Consider the following 23,869-nt stretch of genomic DNA (forward strand, 5'->3'; position numbering starts at 1 on the left):
TACACTCGGAAAGATTTCACTTAATCATGTTGCCTGAATTCACGTTGCTTGTCTTTGAAAGATTTTGCTCTCTGTGAGAGATGTAATGTTCAGCGCGCGTAATGAGCCTAGAATCGAAAAACCCGAGTCCTCGATCGCGACGAAATATGCGTAAAGTACGCGTAAACGTATTCCCTGGATGATTTCTTTATTGTCTAACACTATAAAACATCCAACATTCTCACTTTAAGTTTGGTTTCCTAAAATAATAGCTTTTTTCCTCGAAAGAAGACAATACTTCAGCGCTGGAAGCTCGCAAAAAATCTTCCCTTCGTCCGCCATTTTGAAAATACTGGTTTGTTTTGGCTTTGTTTTAACACGTGATACACATATTCTAACAAGGATTCTTATTGGCTAAAATGTGAGTACCGCCTACCCTTAAATTTCCCGGACTGGTGTTGTGGAGGGCGATGGTTGAACACGAGAAAAACGATTGAAAGCCCTTCCCATTATGCTCAGTAATCTGTTCATGTTGTCCTTCAGCAGCATGGTTAAAAATATATAAAACTGTTCAATTGAGGCCTTAAACTGCTGTTTAAAAGTAAAAACTAAAATCCAAGCTTTCGCCGATCAACGGCATCATCAGGGATCAATGTGTATAGTTCATGTTTGATCCGTTGGTGATACCGAATATATTACTATTATTATTATTATTATTATTACTATTATTATTATTATTATTATTATTATTATTATTATTATTATTATTATTATTATTATTACAGCGCATTTGCTTATCTAAAGAAGAAACCGCGGTAGAGATCTTCACAACCTTGAAAACTAAACGAGAACGCTCAATTGGCTCTTTCTCCTCGCATTACTCATGACGCATTGATATTGTTTAAGAAGAGGATATCTTCCAGCACACAGGACAACGAAAGTGCTTGCAGTCGGTTTAATTGTGACAAATCGCTTCCCTCAGTTTAGTGTCTAGCTGTACCAATTTTTCAAACGCCACACTCTTTGTCTCTTGTTAATTACCAACTAAAGGTTTTTGGTGCTACCACTGAGGTGAGTTTCAGGGGAGCGAAACTTGTTTTATCACTTGAGCTACGTTCTTTGTACACTTATAAGATCCCTTGATACTTGATAAGACGAATGGAAATTGCTCGCGCAATTCTCTTTTTTCATCAAATGCACGCAAGATCGCAAGAATGCTTGCCAAGTGTTCTGACCTCTCTAGTTTTATGTTGTCTTGGAGGTTTGATAATTTATTAGTCATATTTTGTCGCGGTAAAACAGCATTTAGGTCACAAAATGTGCGAGACTCTCGCAGATAGCGATGGTTCTTAAGCCGGAACGTCTTTGGCTGAGTCAAGGAAGCACTCGGCTGCCAAGTAGGTTGTACTGAGATGGATCATAACTTAACGAGTTTTTATTTCAGCCTTTGTTCATAGCTTTTCCACAGATGGTAATGTTTAGGGAAAGGCTTAGAATGTACGCTAGCCAGGAGATTCAAATACACCGCGACTCTCGAAACCCACGTGTCAATTAAGTCAAAATACGTTGAAGTGCTTACCTGACTGGTATCAAAAGTAAACTCACGAGAGAAAGGCTACCTTCTGAATCCGTTCTCGTTCCCGATTAGACAAAATAAATTGCACAACTGCTCGATTGGTAGACAATATTTTTTCGAGGTAACTTACCTTCTTGTCCGTCGTTTCTCTTCAAGGTATTCGGGATCAATGGTATAATTTCATGAAAACAAACTATTAAATTTGTTAACGTGTGATAAAAGAACTGGATTTCAAAATCTGATAACGGGGTTGTCGAAATACCTTTCAATCAAGTTCTTTTTGGTGAGTTCAAAATAGGAATAAATTTAAAATAGAATCGTTTGCCGAAAAATATGTCCACGAGAGGAAAACTTCCCTTCGATGCAGCAAATGATGCCGCTTTGTGAAAAGGCTGTTAAATCCCCTTAAAATTAAACAAGTTAACAGCGTCAGTTGAAAATTTTGCAAAACTATAATTCCATGGATTTACCTGCGCGCAGCAATTTATGTCCTGCTTTCCTCACAACACAACTTGATAGCTATCAATGAATACACATTTCAAGAAAAATAAATGGTTGCTTGGATTTTATTTCGAAGTCTTCTCAGAGGTGCAGCGTATTTGCTTATTTAAAGAAAAACTTCGGTAGATATCTCTACAACCTAGAAAAATAAACGAGAACGCTCAATTGGCTTTTTCTCCTCGTACCGCTCATGACGCATTGATATTGATTAAGAAGAGGATATTTTCCAGCACACAGGACAACGAAAGTGCTTGCAGTCGGTTTAATTGTGACAAATCGCTTCCCTCAGTTTAGTGTCTAGCTGTACCAATTTTTCAAACGCCACACCTTCTGTCTCTTGTTTCCAACCAAAGGTTTTTGGTGCTACCACTGAGGTGAGTTTCAGGGAAGCGAAACTTGTTTTATCACTTGAGCTACGTTCTTTGTACACTTATAAGATCCCTTGATACTTGATAAGACGAATGGAAATTGCTCGCACAATTCTCTTTTTTTTTCATCAAATGCACGCAAGATCGCAAGAATGCTTGCTAAGTGTTCTGACTTCTCTAGTTTTATGTTGTCTTGGAGGTTTGATAATTTATTAGTCATATTTTGTGTCTTTGAAACAGCATTTAGGTCACAAAATGTGCGAGACTCTCGCAGATAGCGATGGTTCTTAAGCCGGAACGTCTTTGGCTGAGTCAAGGAAGCACTCGGCTGCCAAGTAGGTTGTACTGAGATGGATCATAACTTAACGAGTTTTTATTTCAGCCTTTGTTCATAGCTTTTCCACAGATGGTAACGGCTTAGAATGTACGCTAGCCAGGAGATTCAAATACACCGCGACTCTCGAAACCCACGTGTCAATTAAGTCAAAATACGTTGAAGTGCTTACCTGATTGGTATCAAAAGTAAACTCAGGTAAGAAAGACTACCTTCTTAAATCCGTTCTCTTTCCCGATTAGACAAAATAAATTGCACAACTGCTCGATTGTTAGAGAATATTTTTTCATAATGACTTACCTTCTTGTCCGTCGTTTCTCTTCAAGGTATTCGTGATCAATGGTATAATTTCATGAAAACAAACTGTTAAATTTGTTAATGTGTGATAATTTGAACTGGATTTCAAAAACTGATAACGGGATTGTCAAAATGTCTTCCAATCAAGTTCTTTTTGGTGAGTTCAAAATAGGAATAAATTTAAAATAGAATCGTTTGCCGAAAAATATGTCCACGCACGAGAGGCCGTAAACTTCCCTTCGATGCAGTAAATAACCCCGCTTTGTGAAAAGGCTGTTTAGATTCCCTTAAACAAGTTAACAGCATGAGTTTAAAAACGTTGAAAAAACTATAATTCCATGGATTTAACTTTACTCAACAATGAATGTCCTCTTTTCCTCACAATTCAACTTGATAGCTATCAACGAATACACGTTTCAAGAAAAATAAATGGTTGCTTGGATTTTATTTCAAATTCTTCTTAGAGGTGTAGCGTAGTTGCTTATTTATAGAAGAAATCGCGGTAGATATCTCCACAACCTTGAAAACTAAACGAGAACGCTCAAATCTTACTTTAGGTCCTTATTCTCCGCTTGAACGGAGTTGGTTCTTCATCTATTTACTTTGGGTTTCATCTCGAAAGCAAGGACAGTTACACAAGCTCACAAGCTCACAACTTGGGAGCTTATTAAGCTGACTCTGGTAATTTAAAAAGCTAGAAATGTTTTACTCTTTTCACATTCGATCTGATTCAAATTCCTCAACCAGGTTAAAAAAAAAAAACGCTTGAACTTTGTTGTGATGTGAAAAGGAGGAAAATATTTGTCCAGCCATATGTCACCGATATGATGGTGAATTATCACGAATTATCACAATGGTGTGCAGTATTCAAGACGATAGATTTCATTTTGCCGTGGGTCTGTACTCTGATGACGTAAAGAGGACGTCAAAAGGTGGTATCCAAAAACAGAATCCTGTGGGTACATGCCCTTGCATTGCGTCCACAAAACATTGACATGAGTGAGCTACAAACAGCGAAGCTTGCCGATGGAAAAGTAAAACTCATCTGACGTACCTTAAATATGAACAACAATTACGGTGCAGGTAAATTCAGTCAACGCAGAAGTTAAATTATTGGAGGGTAAACAGGTCTCCTGCTGAAGAAATCGATCCAAACAGCGGCATGAAATATTTCAAGAAGCCTGCACAGCTAGCGCAGAGTACAAGTTACTAAACTAAGTCAGTCGGCAAGAACTTAAGTACAGTTATTGGAATTATAGGAAGTTATTTTTAGGTAAACAGTGTAAGCTTAAAATAGCAAATTTGAGTGAATTTCCATGATCAATCAGACAATAAAAAGGTTATTTTAGATTCTTGAGAAAAAGAAAAATTCAAATAGTTTGGTGCATAATAGTCCATCTAGGAAAAAAAACTTAGAAAGCTAGAAACGAACAGTTTGGAAACCCCGGTTTTCATTTCACAGATTTCTTCGCTCGCGGCTTGTTTGTTTCTTATCCCATTTTCTAGTAGCTACGTTGTAAACAAAAAACATGGACCATTCAAGAAACTTGGAATTGAAAGCTCTCTGTTATTGCCTCTGGCAACGCGTTTTTCTCGTGCTCTCCACATTTATCAAGTACAACCAAAACGGGACAGGCGCACCGTCACTAAGCTGATAAAAGGGAGCTTCAGATCAGAGCACGAGTACGAGATTGAGTACGAGTACAACTTTCAAATTTCAAATCAGTCACATCCCCAGAACTCTCGTTCCTTCCCGTTGTTTGCCAGCAGCTTAGGAGAACCTAGAGACAGGATACTTTTACGTTTTGCAATGAAGGCAAGACGAATGACCTAGCAAACAAAATTCCTTCGTGCAAACGATGAACAAATGTATCAACCGTGGAAGACAAAAACAGCTTATCGACTGCATTCGCTTAGGCTCCAGTGGCCGCCGCTACACGCCCCTGAATTGCATCCATACAACACCTACATACAGCTAAGGTCGCCGATGAAAAAGAAAACTCATCTGAAATATTTCAACCCATCTGCACGGCAAGCGCAGAAGAAAAGTTACTAAACTAAGGCAGTCGGCAAGAACTTATTAATAAGCAGATTGCGTCAAACAGCATGTAAGAGGTATACCGGAAGTACCGGAAGTTCTAAGCAGACAATGTAAGCTTTAAATAGCTATTGTATAGGCCCCGAAATGATTCCCAACTAAATTTTGGAACGGAATGCAAACAGGGGATTGTGGATTGACAAAACAGAAGTGACGTTCACAGAATAAGGCAAACTGGGCGGCGGGCGGTGACACTGAAATAAATAGATCGATAAATAACGATAATAATTGGAAGAACTGCTTTGATTTCTTCCGAGATTTGGGATGAGGTGTTCAAAAAATAGTAATTTAATATCTGGCTGAACAACCGAACGCACTACAGTTAACTCTCACCTTGCAGACAACCCGATAACACTGACAGCAGCTAAATCCCCGACAACATTAAATTACAGATGTTTGACTGAAATAAATTCCCGCTATTGCGGACTCTTGCTATTAAGGACATTAACTCACGGTCCCGAGGTTGTCCGCAATAAAGGGAGTTGACTGTAATTACTTTGTAAAGTCAGTGTCAATAATGACATGGCTTACCTTTTGGCGGGAAAATAGGAAGATAGCAAACTGAAGTACACGTGCAAACGACTATCTTTAGGTAACGTTAACTGCTGTTTAATATTGACTTTGAGTCAGTTTTTTTTAATTATACATCCATGTTACTGCATATATAATTAGCCCGTTGCGCGGGAAAAGCTTGAGTTCTTCAAATTCCAGCATTATAGTGCTAGTGGCATGACACATTGCGGCCTCCGCTTCAAATATCACAATTTTAGTCGCCTCGTGGCCAGTTCAACGGAGTTCGGTGAAGTCACGGTGGAAGTTTCGCCCCTCCCACCTCCCCTGGTGGCGGTCGATGCCGTATCCTACATGTCGCGGGTATCCTCCCATAACTTAGCTTCCCGTGTCAGGGCAATATGTATGTAGTGAGAATAATTTGCTAATTTTACGGATACATCGACGACATCACGCAAGACTACACAGCACGTTTGTTCGCAAAAAATATAACTTAATTACTATGCAGAAAGTTTTTCGGCAATTGTAATTTCGTTTCTGGAGGCTTATCTTCATTTCCTGAATTTACACTTTTCATGCAAATAGCAAAACGGAAGAAGAATTGAAAACCACGCGGTTTGCTGGCTACATTGTGTTCAGGCTCGGTTACGGAGGCGGAAGATTGGAACAAGAAGTGATATTTATAGCGTTTTCTATAAACATTGGTTAAAGTTGATAAAGTGGACGTCAATTAAAATAAAAGTCATCATTTATTTTGAATTCTGACAGAATTTCCACAAAACAAAGCTAAGAGAAAAGAGAACATTTTTCTGACATTTTTCTGCTGGTAATACAAAGCCGGTTATAGTTTTAATAAGGAAATGTAAACAAAAAAAAAAGGAATAAAAAAGGCCAAAGAATTTGATGTCCAAATCGTCCCGAAAATTAGTTCGGGATCATTTCGGGGTCAGAGTGAAAAAAAAAAAAAAAGAAGAAGATCATTTCAGGGTCGGGGATCATTTCGGGGCCCGTACAGCTACTCGTAATTGCGAGCAGTACACTATTTTGAACAATAGGGATTTTGATTTTGGCCGTAGTTTTGAATGTTTTTTCAACAACACCGCTGACCACTGTGACTCAGCGTTTCATCTCGGTTTTACGATCCCCACCCGATAAGATCCTCGTTATTACGACGGTGACTCTCCAGAATTTCTGGATTTGGTGAGTATTTTTCCTATTAATTTGCTGTTTTTTCACTGAAAGTAGTTGTCTAATCGTTTTCCCGGTGTATCAAGAAGCTTAAAACATCGATAATAATCAACAATAATGCTCATGAGTGACAAACGAGCTGAAGCCAGTCAAATCTCACTAAAGTCAACTCTCGTAAAAGGACACTCTTAGTGTCCGTAATAGCGAGGTATGGGGATCAACAGAGGTGGTGGCCCGGGGCTTGAGATTCCAGTTATTTATGAGTTACGTGACGACCCGACATATGTTGTAAGGGCTAGTTTATACCTCGCGCAACAGTCGAATTTAATTCAAGGCCCCACAAGCAATTAAATTCGACGATAGCGCGACGTCCAATACGAATCAAATTCGTCTGGTAAATTAAATTCATCCAAGACGTTTTATCGGCGTCTTGGTTAGACGGATAAAATATTGATAACGCCTCTTCAGTTTAAACGTCGCACTAGCGTCGCGTCGAATGAAATGCATACATTTTTAAAATGTATTTCAAACTTATTTTAACAAGCCCGCAGCGATCCGTGGCGACCAGAGACACTTCAATTGGGAAGTGAATTACATTCGACCGTATTGATCTCGACGCATAAAACTAAGCCACGATTTTATATCGACGGAGCGACGAATTTAATGGAATTAAATTCGTCTGAATTAAATTCGACTGTAGCGCGACGTATAAACTAGACTTGACATTGGGAATGGAGGTGAGGGCTTGGTCTCTCCTAAAGAATGCAAACAATTGATCTCACGGATACAGAATATGGTGTGTGTGCAATGTGGGAAACTGCGGGTCGGCGGTCCATTATGGTCACGAATAAATCAAACTGAGCGAACGCTGTCGGTGGTCCAAAACCAGCCAAAACAAATGAACTGAAGTATGTATGTGTCTGGCTACATTATGTAGTTGTCCTGTCATCTTTTCAACAGTCACGGTATGTGGTCACATGCGTTGAACCACACATCTGATTTCATTCACAGTCTAAAAACGGTTAAAATCATCTTGTGATAAACAGCACCACAACTGTGTGTTCATTTTTTTTTCGATAGATGTATTGCGTGATAATGTTAGTTTATTATTACGCCGGTCCGTATAAAAAATGCATTGTTTAAATAATTAAAACGTGGATTGCGGACTACGGACTGCGGACTGCGGACTACGGACTGGGTATAAAATATGGACTGAGGTGTAAAACGAGGGCTGCGGACTACGGACTACGGGCTGGGTATAAAATAATGAGGATCGACAGTGTAAACATAAAATCTTGCTTTATCTCGGCAAAACAGCTGGATTTTTAATTCGTAAGGTTGCTCTGAAGAGTGTTTGGTATTTTAGTTTTTTAGCAGTCGACCCAGGGTTCAGCCTCTTTGCATTTGAGGTCATTTAAAGCAACTATTCAATATTTTCGAATGAGGATATTTTATCTTCAAACAATTTTTAACGACTTACACCCTGCTATACAGTAATTTATTAGCGATCGTCTTTATTTCAAAAATTAAGTCACATAATTCAAAAGCAACGCGCTTTTTGGATTTTACTTACGATATGTGATTTTGTGGTACGGTACATTTCGTTGATGTACAATCCCCGCTCTTTCAGCATCAAGCTGTTCTAGTCGCAATTATTTCTATGGGCCTGGCCGTGGCCCGGTTGTTCTAAAGCCGGTTAACGCTAATTCGTGACAGTAAAAGTTTACGGAGGTTTTCATCTCGCTCGTTAAAAAAGGCTTTCAAAAACTTCTTTTAAGCTGAAGAGGTAAAGAAAAGTCCAACTCAAAGCTGACTTAAAAAAATCTTTTGGCAAAATGCTTATTGATTAGTTATAAAACTCAATCAAACTTCACAGCCGTTAACCCAGGATTAGGGCGCCCGTTGATTACGTGGCGGACAAAGTCATTCGCTACGATCAAAAAGTAGGTGCACTTTTCTGTTGAAGTCAACGGCTACAGAACATGTCTTCGCGAGAAGAAGCCTGTGCAACGGAAACTGTGCTGAGGTAAGAAATGTGCCACGAGCATCTTGAAAGTTCCCAAAACATGGATGGAACAGTCAAAAGTACTGCCCCCAAAATTGGACGAGCCAAGTGTTTATCATTTGTGAAAATAATCGCAGTCTTTGTCAATTATTGTACATTTCCGGTGCTGTTAGAAAAACCGAATAAACTTGATGGGACCTCTCGAACAACCTGTAATTTTAATGTAAGCTATTTCATATATCCAGTCCGTGTTTTATACCCAGTTAGTCGCAGTTCGTAGTCTGCACTCCATATTTGATACTGACCGATTATTCCTCTCTTTTTTGCACTTACTTTTATACTTAACAATTATTCACCGAAGTGGAGGTAAATAGTGATGGTTTTGACGGTATCCCGACAAATGGTGGGAAATAAGCGGCGAGGTAAATATCCATCACTATTACCTCCACTTCGCATGGGTGGATAATTGTTAAATATTTATGCGTTGCATGCTTTTTACCATTCGTCAAAGGCTTTAGTCTGGTAGCCGAAAGCTTATTTCTTCAAGAGTTTTTTAACCGTTGAACGTTTTTAGCTTTTAACATAAATACGTAGTATTCATTTTTCTTTTTTGTGGTTATTGATCAGACTTATCATTATTGTTTCAAAGATATAAACTGAATCGCCTCAGTAGTTTACTCAATTATTCTGAAAGGAACACCATACGGTACAAGATCAATTCTTATTTTTCGGTTGGCTTGCATTGGTTTCCTTTAAATTTAAATGCAAGGCTGATCTGACAGCTAAAATAATTTTATTGCCTAATATTTCGGTTCAGACAATACTAACCTTCTTCAGGGGGGGGGGGGGGGGAAGCTAAGTAAAAATTGGAAATAAACGGTTACAATATTTAAAGACGATACCAATGAAAAGTTGAGATGTGATTGGTTGATAAATAAAGAAAGCTGAAACGTGCACAGTAGACAGATCAAGTTTCATCGCGTCGGTTCATTCCACAGAGTTCAAGAACCCTATGGAATGAACCGACGCGATGAAACTTAATCTGTCTACTGGAAGAGGTAAAAAAGAAGAAGAGAATGAATGCTGTAGATTGCTAAATATCTAGCCCAAAGTTGTTTAAAGCCCTATCAGCACTAATCCTGGGTTAAGTATGCACAAGACCTATATGTTGTCATGGTAATTACCCGGATTAGCGCTAATCGTCCTTCGAACAACCCGGGCCTGGTAGAAAGGTAGAATAACGAAGAGAAAAACTCAATATGCCACAAGCAATGACAACGAAATAAACATTTCCATTGTGTTAACATCTTCTTATCTTCCCGCTATAAAACATGCAGACATTCCAGCGTAGTGTCGTCTAAAATGAAGAATTTTATTGCAAGAGCTTCAGTTTCAGGTTCTTCTTAAAGCCTGCAAGAGTTGTCATGTCTACTTTAACAAAGTTATTTCATAAACACACAACACTTTAAGCTTGGAAGACATGATTTTGTGGCATTAATTACAAAATACTATACAGAATTGCTGGAAGAATAACTGTGCAACACTATTTACTCTGGGCGTAGCCACCGAGTCAAGGATTACCCCTCACGTTTTTTTCCTTTGCTCGTAGTAGATGCATGTATATCTTTATAAGGTAACACCTAAAATAAAAGTGAAGTGAAGTGGTAGTAGTTTTCGGGTCACGATTGTCCACATGCGCAATGGGCGGTGATTGTGAGCCCGCGATATGATAACACTTACCTGGACCGGTCCTAATCTCGTACTCAGATCTCCCGAACCAACTGAGATCTGGCTACGAGATCAATTGTTTTCGTTTTGCTATTGGCCCTTTGCAGCTAACGGTCACATGGTACAAACTCCACCGTGCTGGAAAGTAAGCTACACACTGAGACATTCAAAACAAAGAAACTTCTATGAAGTCGCTTTGTTTTTTTGATGTTCCAGTGCGCAACTTGCTCTCCAGCATGGCGGATTCGGTACCATGTGACTGTTAGCTGCAGAATGTCCGGCATTAAGATACATGTCTGTGGAACTCAGAATGGAAAGACATCCCTGAAGAATGATCAACCACCAAAATAGAGGATACAGAGATCTTAAAAGCGATGAAACTCCATTGCCCCTTTAACTTGACTGTACGATATTTAATGCCTTTAACCTCGTTCCCAAGTTTCTTCGGTCTTTGATATCGAGCGAAATATGTTCCCTTGCTGTTGCTGCAAAGACCATACCACGTACGGCTTGTTTACATTTTGCTCTTCTTTTTCAGGAACAGGTTTGAACTGCTCATGCTGAGATGTCTCGAGCAAAGCGCGTTTGTGTAATCGGTGCAGGGCCCAGTGGCATGTCTGCGTTGTATCACTTTAATCGACTGAAAAAACAAGGGAAGGAGATTCCAGAGATTGTGTGCTTTGATAAACAGTCTGATTGGGGCGGACTCTGGAAATATTCGTGGGAAACTGGTGAGGAGTCTCATACTTTATTTATGCTTCCTTTTTAACTCGTGAATGCCTACATACGAAATGAACGAGTTAAAGCGATGGTGGAGTTTTCACTTGGTTGGTGGGTTGCTAACTTTCAGGCATGCGCAGTGAATGAGTGAACGTAATGTAGCGGAATTTCACTCTGGCGCTGGTCGAAATAAGCGAATTTTGCGTTTTCGGAAGGGAAACAAACCTCTTGGAAACGGTGAATCGAAAGAGGAACTTCTAAGGGATGCTCGACAGTTTCAACAGCGGAAATCAAGCTTTAAAGGCGAAGAAATTTTCTTTTCGCAACTGCTTAATAAGCTGTCTAGTAACTGCGAGGATCTTTCTCCTATTTGAAAAATTTTTTGTTCGATTTGTGGTTTTATTAGCCCGATGAGCAGGCGGATCTCAAATCAACTTTTAATCCGTGGAGTTCCTTGGTAATGTTCCAATGTTTCTAGGAATTTTCGTGTGGATTTATTTATTTATTCACCACGACATACAAACATAGAAAGTTACAATGAATAATAGACTAGGATTGTAATAAGTTTAGAGTAAATAATAAAAGTAAAAGAAGAAGTAAGAAGTGGCGAGGAGACCTTAAGAAACCCCCGGGCTTACACTGAGAGGTCTCCTCGGAGATATGTTAGGACTTTAAGACTAGTAAAGACATTGTATTGAGATTTTTTAACATACGGTGGTAAGACTATAAAGACATAACAGAGTCGGACGTTTCATGCAATTAACTGAGGAAATCAAGAAGCTTTCTTTTGAAGGTGGATAGACTAGGGGAAGACGTAATTGATAATGGCAAAGCATTCCATATTTTGGCCCTCTATAGAGTATAGTAAATTGCTTGATATTAGTTCGGCAGGTGTGAGGTCGAAAATGAGCTGAGGTTCTAGTATCATAATTGTGAATTTGACCACCAGTCGGAAATAAATTTAAAAAGGGCGAAGGCAGCAAACGTTGGTGATAGGAAAACATAAATTTTGTGTGTTCTCTTGAACACACAAATAATTACAGGTTTGATTGTGTATTTGTACTAAAATACTATTTTAATAGATCGATTATTCGTATTCCGAACAGTTTTTGCAAAATGTTTGAAAAACGTGTTTGGATAAGTTCGCTTCAAAATTGACTTCAAATCGCTTGCAAGACGCCTCGCGGCTTCTAAGGCCTATAAAAAGACCTATCTGAATAAATATTTTATTTAGGAAAGCTTTTTGTGCGTTTTTCTATTTTTATTGATGAAACGTGACAACTGGGCGTAATGTAAACAAACACGTCCTCGCAACTGAAAAACACTGAACATTTCCTAGTGAATAGCTACAATATAAAGCCAAAATAGCAACTAAAGCAAGATTTAAAGCTTCTTCTCATATAAAACGTGACAGAAGCCGTCGTTTGAATGTAGAAAGGAATATTACCATGCCGAAAAAAAAAAAAGGAAGATTTAGGTTACGTGCTAGGTAACCAAAAGTCGTTCACATGTATCAAGTTTCATTCGGCAACAACGCGACACGAGGAAAAAAAATTACGGAGGTTCTTGGAAGAAAAACTGGACGCTTTTTTGTCGATTGGCAACCATGCAAAACCACCAAAAGAACGCACACGTCCACCTTCGCGTAACTTTGCGAGTACCGCTTTACGGTTACCACTATTCACTTCTGCATTCACGAGTTGGCTCACAGGAGCCTTTGATTACAATACGCTCCGGTGATTTTTATCGTGACTCGACAACGCGTTGCGTCAGAATTCTAGTCTCGTACCCAGATTCCTCTCGCTCTTTGGCCTGCATTTAGTCGCCAGGTTTGACTCAGAGGTAACTGAAAAAAAAAAAAAACATTTATTGGCTGCTCCGTATAACGACTCTTAATTGTTTTACCGTAACAATCCTGAGGTGAAAAAATTCTAATTAACAATTAGATTATGAGCTCGAGATTTCTATCGCGTGATAGCTGATGAGGGCGCAGCCCGAATCAGCTATCACGCATAGAAATCGAGAGCGAATAATCTAATTGTTTTAGTATAAATCTACTAGTCGGTCAAAACTAAACAAGTAAATTATCTATTTCCTCATCGTAGACACTTCGAAAACGCGACGAAGCGGCCGCCATTTTGTTGAAAACCGCTACTCACTATCTATCACAGAATAGATAGCGAGTAGCGTAGCCAATCAGAGAACGGCATTCGTGATAGAACACTAGTAGATTTATACTAATATCTCATAGTCTCTCCTAGCGAGTGGCGACCGACCGCTGGCCAAGAAGCCTGAGTCAGTATTCTTGGTAGGAAATAGTTGTGTCCCACTAGATAAGTGCAATGCTGGCTCTGAGACCAAGGATGCAACAACTTTGCAAAACTCCACTGATGAGCATGAACGTTTTAACATTCGTTTGAACGTGTTCAGAAAAACTTCAAGCCTAAACTAATTGCCTGCAGTAGTTCGTAGCCGTGTGAAAGACAGAACTTTCCGTTCTCTGACCTTATGATGCATGATACAAAGCACGCTCATGAAGATTCAGTCTAAAATCATTACAGAGACATTAATTGACTTCTTTATTTTTCAACTTGGCTTCAGGTACCGATGTATATGGAGAGCCAGTACATGGAAGCATGTACCAAGGATTGTGGTCCAATGGTCCCAAGGAAGGTCTGGAATATCCAGACTATACCTTTGACGAACATTTTGGGAAAGCCATTTCATCGTATCCACCCAGGGAGGTTCTTTACGATTATTTGAAGGGTGAGTATTAACATTTAAGTCTAATTCTGGTACCCGAGGCTACATCTTTTACTACAATGGCTTGATGTGATGATGTAAAAATGATCTAAAACTGGAAATCAACGACTTCTGGTTGCCTTCCAAGGCAATGATCATCCTTGTCATATGATAGGGACCTTGGGGCCAGATTCACGAAGCCCAGCTAAGTTAAGATGTATCCTAAGTATTGTTTCTTGAGAATAGTCTGTCGTCATTCTAACAATAAGCTATTGTTTAGAAGCGATACTAAAGATACATCTCAACTTAGGAGAGCTTCGTTAATCTTGGATAAAGCATCTTAACATCCAAACATACACGTTAATTCAAATTAAGAAAAAGGAAAGTTTTCTTCAGTTGTTCCCTGCACTCCTTTATCCTCATATAAACTGTCTTCCGCGGAGTGATCCAATAGTACATGCGAGAAAATCCTTCGCAATGCAGGTAACGATTGCGGAAAAATCCCACTCCTGCATCTTAAGAAGCTTTATGGAACCGGCACAGGAGCTCTTTTACGAGACCTTTGTGGAAGCATTAGCCAGCGAGAGCGTTGAAATCCCGGGCGTTTTCGTCGGTAGCCGGACGTCACATGGTCATGTCGCTTGACATTCCGACGTCGGTAGCCATCCTATCCATAATAACACTTATTTGTGAAACGCGTTTCCTTGAACAAACACTTTCTTTGTCAAGGTCGCTGGACCAAAAATGATCTTCGTCGTTGGATTCGTTTCAACCACGTTGTTCGTCAAGTGACCTACAACGACTCCACCGATGACTTTTCAGTGGTTGTCAAGAACCTTGCAGAGGACCAGGTACTTCCACCCGAGAGGTTTGACCACATGATTGTGGCATCTGGTCACTTCTCTGTTCCAAACATGACCTACTTCCCTGGAATTGACAAATTCCCTGGTCGAGTTATCCACTCGCACGATTTCAGGAGTGGCTCTCAGTTCAAGGGCAAGAGAGTTCTTGTGGTCGGTTCCAGCTTGTCTGCGGAAGACATTGCCGTTCAATGTCTTAAATACGGTGCTGAAAAGATTGTTTGCACATGGCAATCGAAACCGATGGGATTCAAGTGGCCCCCTGAGATAACAGAGAAGCCACTGATGACCAAAGTCGAGGGCAACACTGTCCATTTCAAAGATGGTACCACAGCAGAAGTGGATGACATCATTCTTTGCACCGGTTACCAATACTCCTTCCCTTTCCTTGAAGAGCGCTTACGCCTGAAGACTCCGAATGTCCTGTACCCAGCTGGACTCTACAAGTGCATCCTGTGGATCCACGGTGGAAATAACAAGGTTCTGTACATTGGGGCATTGAACGAGTACTACACGTTTACCATGTTTGACGCACAAGCGCACTGGGCTGTGAATTGTATCACGGGAGAAATGAAACTCCCGGACAAGCAAGCTATGGAGAGCGAAATCCAAAAGTGGATTGCCAGGTAATGATGTTTTATTGTCATTGTCATCATTGTCATCATCATCATCATGATCGTTGTCCTCTCGAGAAGGCGCCTAAGGCACTAAGAAACAAATAACTAAATAACTAAATAATTTTTTCCTCTGTAAGCGAATCTCTCAAAGAAACTGGAACTACGAAAATTAAAGTCCTTTGTCGCTTTCTAGCTACGAGAAACTACTAGCAAAAGCAGACATACCATCGTTATACAACAGACGATTACAGGACATTGCCATCTTCATGTATAAGATTAAGCATGAATTACTGCCACAGAGACTTTGTAATCTTTTCCAATTAGACAGTGGTTCGTATTACTTAAGAAAGCGAGAATTTGTTCAACCTCGATTCTCTTCGGTGACATATGGAAAACACTCACTTCGTTACCTAGGGCCTAAACTGTGGAATGATCTCACTCCTAGAATAAGATATCAACCCTCTCTGAAGCAATTTAAAAGAGTCATACGTAATCAGGACCTTACTGCCCTAGCAGCAAATGTCAGTAACTGTCGAGGCTGCAACCTATGCCGAGAATGACTTGGGTTTACATGATTTTTTGCGATTGATGTATGAAATTTTATTAATATGGTTTACGATGTAAATTTTAATTCATTTTTTATAATTTTTTAGAATATTTAGAATTTAGTTAGGTGTCCACTATTAGTAGAGGGGACTTCTCCCCTCAGCTACATTTCTTGACACGTTAATAAAGTTATTATTATATTATTATTATCATTATTATTATTATTCATTTTGTGGTGAAATGATCTCTCCCCTTTATTTTCTCTCCAGAATGGGAGAATTGAACGGCCCTCATGAGCAAATCGACTTTCAAACGGCTTATGTAGCTGATGTTGCCATGGCATCGAAGTACCCTTACAACATAGATTCTTCGGAGTTTTTGCACGCATGGGTCAGGTACAAAATGGATGACATCCTTACCTACAGAAACCAAAGCTACAAAAGCAAATTCACTGGAACGGTGTCCCCAGTGTTTCACACGCCATTTATGGAAGAGTTTGATGATTCTATGAAGCATTTTCTCAATACTGAGTAGTGAAGCAAGTATTTTTTTTTTTACAAGAAACATGCAAGCCACTGAACACGGCACATTAAAAGGCAAATTATAACTGCACTACTGTACACGTTTACGATATACGATCGTTTTTTTTTTCTTTTCAGTGCAAGGCAACTTCGTTCCGTTGTTTTTCCCTGGTAAAATTGGGAGGGGCTCGCCCCTGCCCATGTTACAAGGGAAAAGCTCTGGTGGGAACGAGGTTGGCTGCAAGGTCCTTTCATTACAGAAGACGATTCTTGGATTCCAAACTCAACACCCAATTAATAACCTTTTACTACTTGCAATAGCATTTTGTACTAACTAATTAATTATTCCTTTCTTTATTGTAGCTATCATTCTATGTTTAAAGGGGCACAATATTAGTTAAACTAGATGTGCCTCTCTCATCTCTAATGTGAAAGGCCATAGCTAGTTTTGTCCTCGAGTGTAACTCCAATGCACCAATCAATTCTAAACTTCATTTTAAACATGATTTAAACATGATGTATTGATCACCGAAAAGCCCCTCTGGGGAGTGTTCAATAAAGTATTATCCTATCTTATCTTAACTTCCCGTCCGGTTAACCCCCCGGACATTTAAACTGTTGAAGATTGGCTCCTTTAAATCGACACCTTTAAAAACTATTTTAAAGCCCGCTTAAGAGTGAATAATTCGCTCAAAAAGGTGAAACTCTGTCCTTGAAAACCCCTATCTCTCAAAAACATGGAAAAACTCAAGCCGGGCCAATTCCGCTAGACCAGAAGAAAAATCCGGTTTAAATTCCCCCTTTCCCGGTCACGGTACAGGGTCAAATGCCCGGTATTTGCCGGGCGGTGATGTTGGAGGTTCGAATTGATCGGCATAAAACCCTAATGTTGCAGAAAAAAAATGAATTTGTTACATTTACTATTTAACAACACGCAGTAAACTGTTTTAAACAGAGACATTCCGGCTTATGTTGCTGTTTGGCAAGACCGTTGTTTAGTCCTTAACGATCGATAACTTTGCCATGGCATCAAAATCATGCAAATATTTCTTTTAGGACTGAGATGGCGACGTTATCAATTGATGATGCCTTCCAGTTTATAAAAGAAAAAATGCCTTCCAGTTTCTACTAGAAATCAAAATTCCGGTAAGCCTTTTTCAAATTTTATGAAAAAGAAAACGGCCGCAAAGTTATCAATCTTGTCCGGTAATTAAATAGTATCTTCAAGTTAGCCTGCGTAGCAGTCGTTTCCATTTCCTTTGAGCACGAAAAGGCGCGCGAGGGCATTGGGCAAAAGGGAGCAAAAAATTAGGAGCCCTACTTTTTTTGCTCCTTTTGCCCAATGCCCTCGCGCGCTTGCCCCGCCTGGCTAAAAGGAAATGGAAACGACTGCTACGCAGGCTATCTTCAAGTCGATGTCATTTAAACAGGCCTTTTTCAGATTTTATGAAAAAGGAGGCAGCAAAGCTTTCACCAGTTTATAAAAAGCAAGTAAGCAGCATGTTAAATTGCATGTCGTATCAGTTTTTTTTCTGAATTAAATAATTCCATTTTCTACTTCAAATTATGAAAATACTTTTTTCAATATGAGAAAGAAGAACAATGGTCGCAAGTTTTCGATCCTGTTAGGTAAACTAAATCATAGCTTCCAGTTGCTACTAGCAACTTATTTAAGCTTTTATGAAAACTGAAGAGATAGGTAATTCAATCGAATCTGCCAGTTGATTTGATAAAAGCACCGAACTCCCGGATCAGCACAGACGGTGAGTGTGACGACAGTGAGCTGACGAGAAATTGGAAATTTGGCTCGACCCCAAGCCGCCGATTAGCCGATATGAAAGTCGGCTCACTCGGTAAGCGCGACGAGGCGTGGGAACGAACATTGATTTGAACGTTCGAGTTGCATACAGTAAGATTGTTGCCTTCGAAAGGTTCCGCTTTCAAAATATTCCGTAACTTTAATATTCGTTTCGTTTTCGAAGGTGTAAATATACCTCGCTAAAAATGCGAAAGAAGATCAGCTAGCATTTCACTTTTTCAGAGACTTCAATTTTCAACCAATCCGTTCGAACAGATCGTACTATATCAAGTGACAACAATATGTCTTTGCAAAAATAAACTAAAACGATCTGAAAACGCCGCCGGGAGACAACGATTTTTTTTGGGTTTCACCAAGAGAGGATCTTGATCCTCTCTTGGTTTTACTGATGCTTGTGTTTTCGATGCGTCTTTGCGTGTACGAAACATGAAAAGAAAAACCTTTTTAATCCTGAGACATCCGCGTGGACACCTTTGTTTTTTGCATACGTTCTGCACACATTCGATGAACCCACAGTTTTCAACAACGGGGAAGGATATTTTTGTGACAGTTGTAGCAGATCTCAGCAAGAGTTAATGGAATCCAAAACGAAAATTGTTGGGAATAACTAGCCATTTTCACAGATAATTAAATTTTGGAAAGAAAAAGAAACAAAGAAAAAACAAACAAACACCGCCAGATTGTGACGTATATGTGAAAAAAGTTTTAGAATTGTTGTTGAATTATTGTTACTTATCTCTGAAAATCGTGGCTACCAATCAGTTTTCTTTTTGGATTTCAATAGCCCTGTCTAAGATCTGCTTTTCCCGCAGGGTCATAAACTGCGATCTCGAAATACATTCGTATTAGGAGCTACCATTCCTACAGTTACCGCGTCAATCAGCCCTTAATTTACGAGTTTTAGTTCCCGACTTTTAATTTTAATAGTACTGAAAAAAATTCAACACACTTAAACAGGCTGTTTTCACGTCTCTGTTGACCTTTAATCGCCGATACGTTACATAATCAATAGTGTTATCTTGTTTGGTCTCCTCTCATATAGTTCAATATTATACAATGCAGTAGTTCATTTATAGCTTTTTTTACATAAGAAGTTGTAGAGTTTGATTTGCATCGGTGTCTTTCATTAACCCTTCTACTTACAAGGGCAAAGGCCGAGATTTGTCTCTGATGAAATTCTACCGCAATTATTAAAAGGCGCAGAGAAGTCCGCCATTTTTATGCTGGACATTACAGCGTTTCTTAATTGTGACTGAACTACGAGGATGGATGAAAGCGTAATTGTGTGGCCTTTCGCCGGAGTGAAAGCTGTTCAGTCAAAAGTGCTGATTCTCTATATTTCACTAGACAAGGTGGTCCTACCTTGAGCGTCTGTGGATGAAATCCTAACGGGTGACCATTCAAATGAAAGCTATCCTGCCGTGCTGTTTGTGATACTGTGCAAGGTGGTTCAAACTTTCGCGTCTGTGGATGAAATCCAAACGTGTGACCATTCAAATGAAAGCTGCTGAGCTGTACTTTCCTGTGGTGTTATTTAATATGTTGTATAAGGTGGTTCAAATTTTTCGGCGACTCTGTGGATGAAATCCTAATGAAAGCTATTGGGTAATATTCAGTTCTTTTCAAACCTTTTACAACGCGATATTTTGTTTAATTTGACCTTTGCGGCCCCTGCCGCAAGTGCAAGGGTTAATCTTGCTATATTTCTTCATTTGGCTGAATAAATAAACACCTTTATTCACCTGACATCTGGTGTTTTAAACGAAATGTCTTCCCATAATTTAGGCAATTTATTTAAATATGCATTTTGCAATATAAATAGATACGAGGATCTTTAAACTACGATTCAAATTGGACACTGATTTTCAGCATATATATATATCAAACTGTATCATCCGCGAGTAAGATTCGTTCGCTTTTTCTACGCGCGCATATCATAATTGAAATTTTCATCTGCCACTTTCTGCCATACCAGTTAAGTATAACATATAAATTAAGTTAACTCCGCGTTCCAGTCGCAGCTGGAATTAAATAAGGGATCCGAATTTCTAAACGCTCTCTTGTCTCTCAACGTTTCTTCGCACGACAGTCCACGCATGAGTTTGTTTTTCCAAAGTATTAAAATAACCGTTTGCGCTTCCGTGCACATTGTGTCTGTGGTTATTTGTTTTTTCAACTGGTTTGTGTTCAGGTAACCGTAGTTCATACAAGCCCGCATCGCCGTGATCTGAGCTAAATTCAAACGGCGCGACGCGATGTTTTCGTCCCAGAGAGGTCAAACGATAAGCTTGCGATGCGTCGGGTTTGCAGAACACCCGCTTGCACCCTTGCCGAAAATCCCCATTGAAAAGGGCATAAATTGCTACATTTAACGCCGCATTGGAGAAGGACAGAAGCAGCAAGCTCACATGCAAGTTCGAAGACAGCGAGATCGTTTCAAGGGTATGAAGAACAACGACGAAAAAGTAAGGAAAACAACAACACAAGAACACCAGCCACTGAAGAAACAGCATCCGAAGAACTTTGATTTTCGACTGTGGTACGCGAAATGTTTGCCTCCTGAAACTGTTCGGGTAATTTTTCGCGTGTAGGTTTCGAGTGATGACCGCATAAATGATCCGTGAGTACATCACAAAAGTGAACACAAGGGGTCCGCATAAGGCAATTGTGAAAAACAACATTATAAAGATTTTCCATGCAACTCTGGTGAAGTCCACAATACATAAACCGACGTCCTTCACCGAAGGTACGTCTTCGGATTCGAAGAAGTACAACGCTGGCGCTGCCGAGCAAACCATGAAGATCCAAACAAAAAGGATAAGTTCCTTGGTTTGCGAACGGCTCATTTTGAACTTCAATGGATGCACTATGATGTAGAATCGATCGAGTGAGATACAAGCGAGCAATCCAGCTGACACTCCGGCGTTCAAAAAATGAAAAAAGTATGTCAATTTACATGTTACACTTCCGAACAACCATGTACCCCGCATAACCCAAATAATTGTCCATAGAACACACATAAATGGAATCGTCAAGTTCGTTAAACCCAGACTCAAAACAAAGTAATTTGTCGTCCATTCGCTTCGCCGACTCCTGTGAATCACCAGCAGAATAAGGCCGTTGCCGAGTGCGGAGCCGACGAATATTGTCGACAGCATGAACATTTCTGCCACGACAGCCCCAGAGTTTGGACAGCCCGGAACTGAAACGACATTTTGGTCTGAACAGTTCGATCGAATGGATGTCTCCGTGGCCGCCATATTTCCCTTCGGGGCTTTGTAAACAAGCCACGGATGAAAGGCTTTCGCTCTTCATTTGCCAAGTACGGCCGTTGTTTCCACTGGTTCGATGACCGCCTTTGTAGTCATTGTGTCGTGAGAAGAAAACCGTACATGCCGTGCCTTTCAATTCCCTAAGGGTACAGTCCGTTTAAGAGTCGGCCACAACCGGCTGACTTTAACTTCACGAAATCTGGTGATGTTCAGTGTCTATTCTCTTGGATCGCCAAATGCAAATTACCGAATGTGTGCAATCGGATATCCGAATGTTGTTTTTGTCGTCATGTTGCCCTGGTTACCAGTCACCTGTCACTCAGTTTCGACTTAATTTCAAATGCAAACGAGTATTGGACGCAGTTTTCCTTTAATAATTCCAGTCGTAATATCTTATTTATAAACTGAACATCTGCAAAAGGCGATACAAGGCAAAACACACTCTTTCGTGAGAATGATCACTTTGCAAGTTTCCGCTCTGTTCAATAAACGGATAACCAACATATTAATATATACAACCAGGAGCGAATGAGTTGTCGCAGAAGACGCGAACAGGTGAAAAAGGAATGAAGCGATCGATCGTTCAGAGAACCGCGTTTACAAAACAACAGAGGCAGGCAAGTAGGAGAAAATAACGAAAAAAAAAAAGCGACTGAGTTTAAAGAATAGGAAAACAACATGCAGCCGCCGGACAATTCCTGTGAAGCGCTCGGTAAATTCTATTTATTTGGAACCAACATCGATGGGGAAAAAAAAAACTATGAGCCAAACATAATTATTCACGGATTCATTGGTTAATGATTGCAAAAAAATTTTAATCAACAGATTTTGCTTTAGTATATGTAGGGACACAACAAGCCGTGAAAAAACGGTGATGTGTATGTTTATGGCTTCCTTTGGGATTTCGCCGTTTTTGCTCAGCGGGAAAAAAAAACATTCTGTAGTTATATAATTTTTCTTGTTCCGAATTTCGAAAGCAGTTTTACGATGTGCTTATTTTAACATCACTTCATTATCGGGCTAATGACGACAAGGTGTTAAGCTTAAAACCTTTTCATGGCCTTTCATGCACACGCAGTAAAAAAGTAATTTTAATAAGTTCATTGAAACAGACATCTTAAAAAAAATGCTCGTTTTTACCATGGACATTTTTTTCTTTACCAAATGCCTTTGTTTATCAATAATCCCCCTAAGCTTAGCGAGAGCTGCCAGCATGCAATATTATCACCGCGATTGTCCGATTTGTCAGCCGTTCCTGCTATGGTAGGGGAAAGAAGCTGAAATCAAATAAAACGGTCCCAATACCGATACCAAATACTCGATATTATTGATACTCAGGTGTCAGTGAAAAATATCGATTCTTGCATGAAATATCGACTTTTTCGATCCCTTTCGATACTGTTCACTTGGACATTTGAAGGCTGTTTTAACTTGTTTAAGTGAGCGCTTGAAGGAAGTATCCTATAATTAAAGTTGAAACACTGTTGCTAAGGCTGTGTGTTTTTTGTTTAATGTTTTCAGACCATAAGTTTTTAGAGTGTAGATGATAACCTCGGAAAATTGTTGATGATGACGTCATGATTTCGGTATCGAAAAATAATTTTGTTATCGAAAAGTGCCAAATATCGATAAATATCGTGCTTGTATTGAAACGATTTGAAAAACCTGGTATCGCCTATCTACCACCCTTAGTCCTAATCAGTTTCGGCTTTCCGGCGTCCAGTCGTGCTTTGAACTTTTCATACATTTCCCTGTATGTTTTTCCCGTGACCTATTTTTAGTAGCAGTTCACGGCTGGTTAGCTATACAGACAAATGTATGGAAAGTTCAAAACACGACTAGACGCTTTCTGGCAGAAAATCCTTAAATAACAAGGACTGGAACCAGGTTTGTGAGCCCGCGAGAATGGGTACCCCCACCAAACCCATGTTTTCGCGAAAAGCACTGGGCTCTGAAATTTTGTTCCAGTCATTGTTATCTAAGGTCTTCCTCTCTGGCACAGCTACATCCCTCCAATTTTTTTTTCAAAATCCTTTTCCTAGTGCCAAAAGTTTCCAATTCATGAATTTTTCAGAAGCGATGTTTTATGAAAATTATTTGACATCGGATTTCCATACAAACACTGTTATTTCAAGACGTGTTTGCCTACTTGTCAAGATGGCGTCGAAAACCGTGATAAGGCCTATTT

The 23,869-nt window shown here is 39.7% G+C and overlaps 2 protein-coding genes and 1 long non-coding RNA gene across 4 annotated transcripts; 2 read left to right on the forward strand and 1 right to left on the reverse strand.

The window, feature by feature from the left end:
• The first annotated feature begins 751 nt into the window (after window positions 1-751).
• Window positions 752-3,117, forward strand: LOC146463847 (uncharacterized). The gene is made up of 2 exons (XR_014856798.1): window positions 752-2,604; window positions 2,641-3,117. It is a non-coding gene; the product is annotated as an uncharacterized LOC146463847 (long non-coding RNA).
• Window positions 3,118-6,744: 3,627 nt separating this feature from the next.
• Window positions 6,745-16,756, forward strand: LOC146463848 (uncharacterized). 2 transcript variants are annotated; one of them, XM_085083976.1, is made up of 5 exons: window positions 6,745-6,863; window positions 11,129-11,315; window positions 13,906-14,070; window positions 14,776-15,532; window positions 16,339-16,756. In XM_085083976.1, exons 2-5 carry the CDS (start codon window positions 11,150-11,152, stop codon window positions 16,601-16,603), a joined length of 1,353 nt encoding a protein of 450 aa, XP_084940102.1. In that variant the 5' UTR covers window positions 6,745-6,863; window positions 11,129-11,149; the 3' UTR covers window positions 16,604-16,756. The 2 variants fall into 2 exon arrangements, with proteins under 2 accessions (XP_084940102.1, XP_084940101.1); XM_085083975.1 differs by having other exon boundaries at window positions 6,758-6,863; window positions 11,123-11,315.
• Window positions 16,757-19,368: 2,612 nt separating this feature from the next.
• Window positions 19,369-21,935, reverse strand: LOC146463849 (putative G-protein coupled receptor 19). Its single transcript, XM_085084003.1, has one exon. The coding sequence runs from the start codon at window positions 21,667-21,669 to the stop codon at window positions 20,458-20,460; it is 1,212 nt and encodes a 403-aa protein (XP_084940129.1). The 5' UTR covers window positions 21,670-21,935; the 3' UTR covers window positions 19,369-20,457.
• Window positions 21,936-23,869: the final 1,934 nt, after the last annotated feature.

This window comes from Pavona decussata, unplaced genomic scaffold (genome assembly GCF_977016875.1).
Source record: "Pavona decussata unplaced genomic scaffold, jaPavDecu1.1 SCAFFOLD_174, whole genome shotgun sequence".
Taxonomy (NCBI): domain Eukaryota; kingdom Metazoa; phylum Cnidaria; class Anthozoa; order Scleractinia; family Agariciidae; genus Pavona; species Pavona decussata.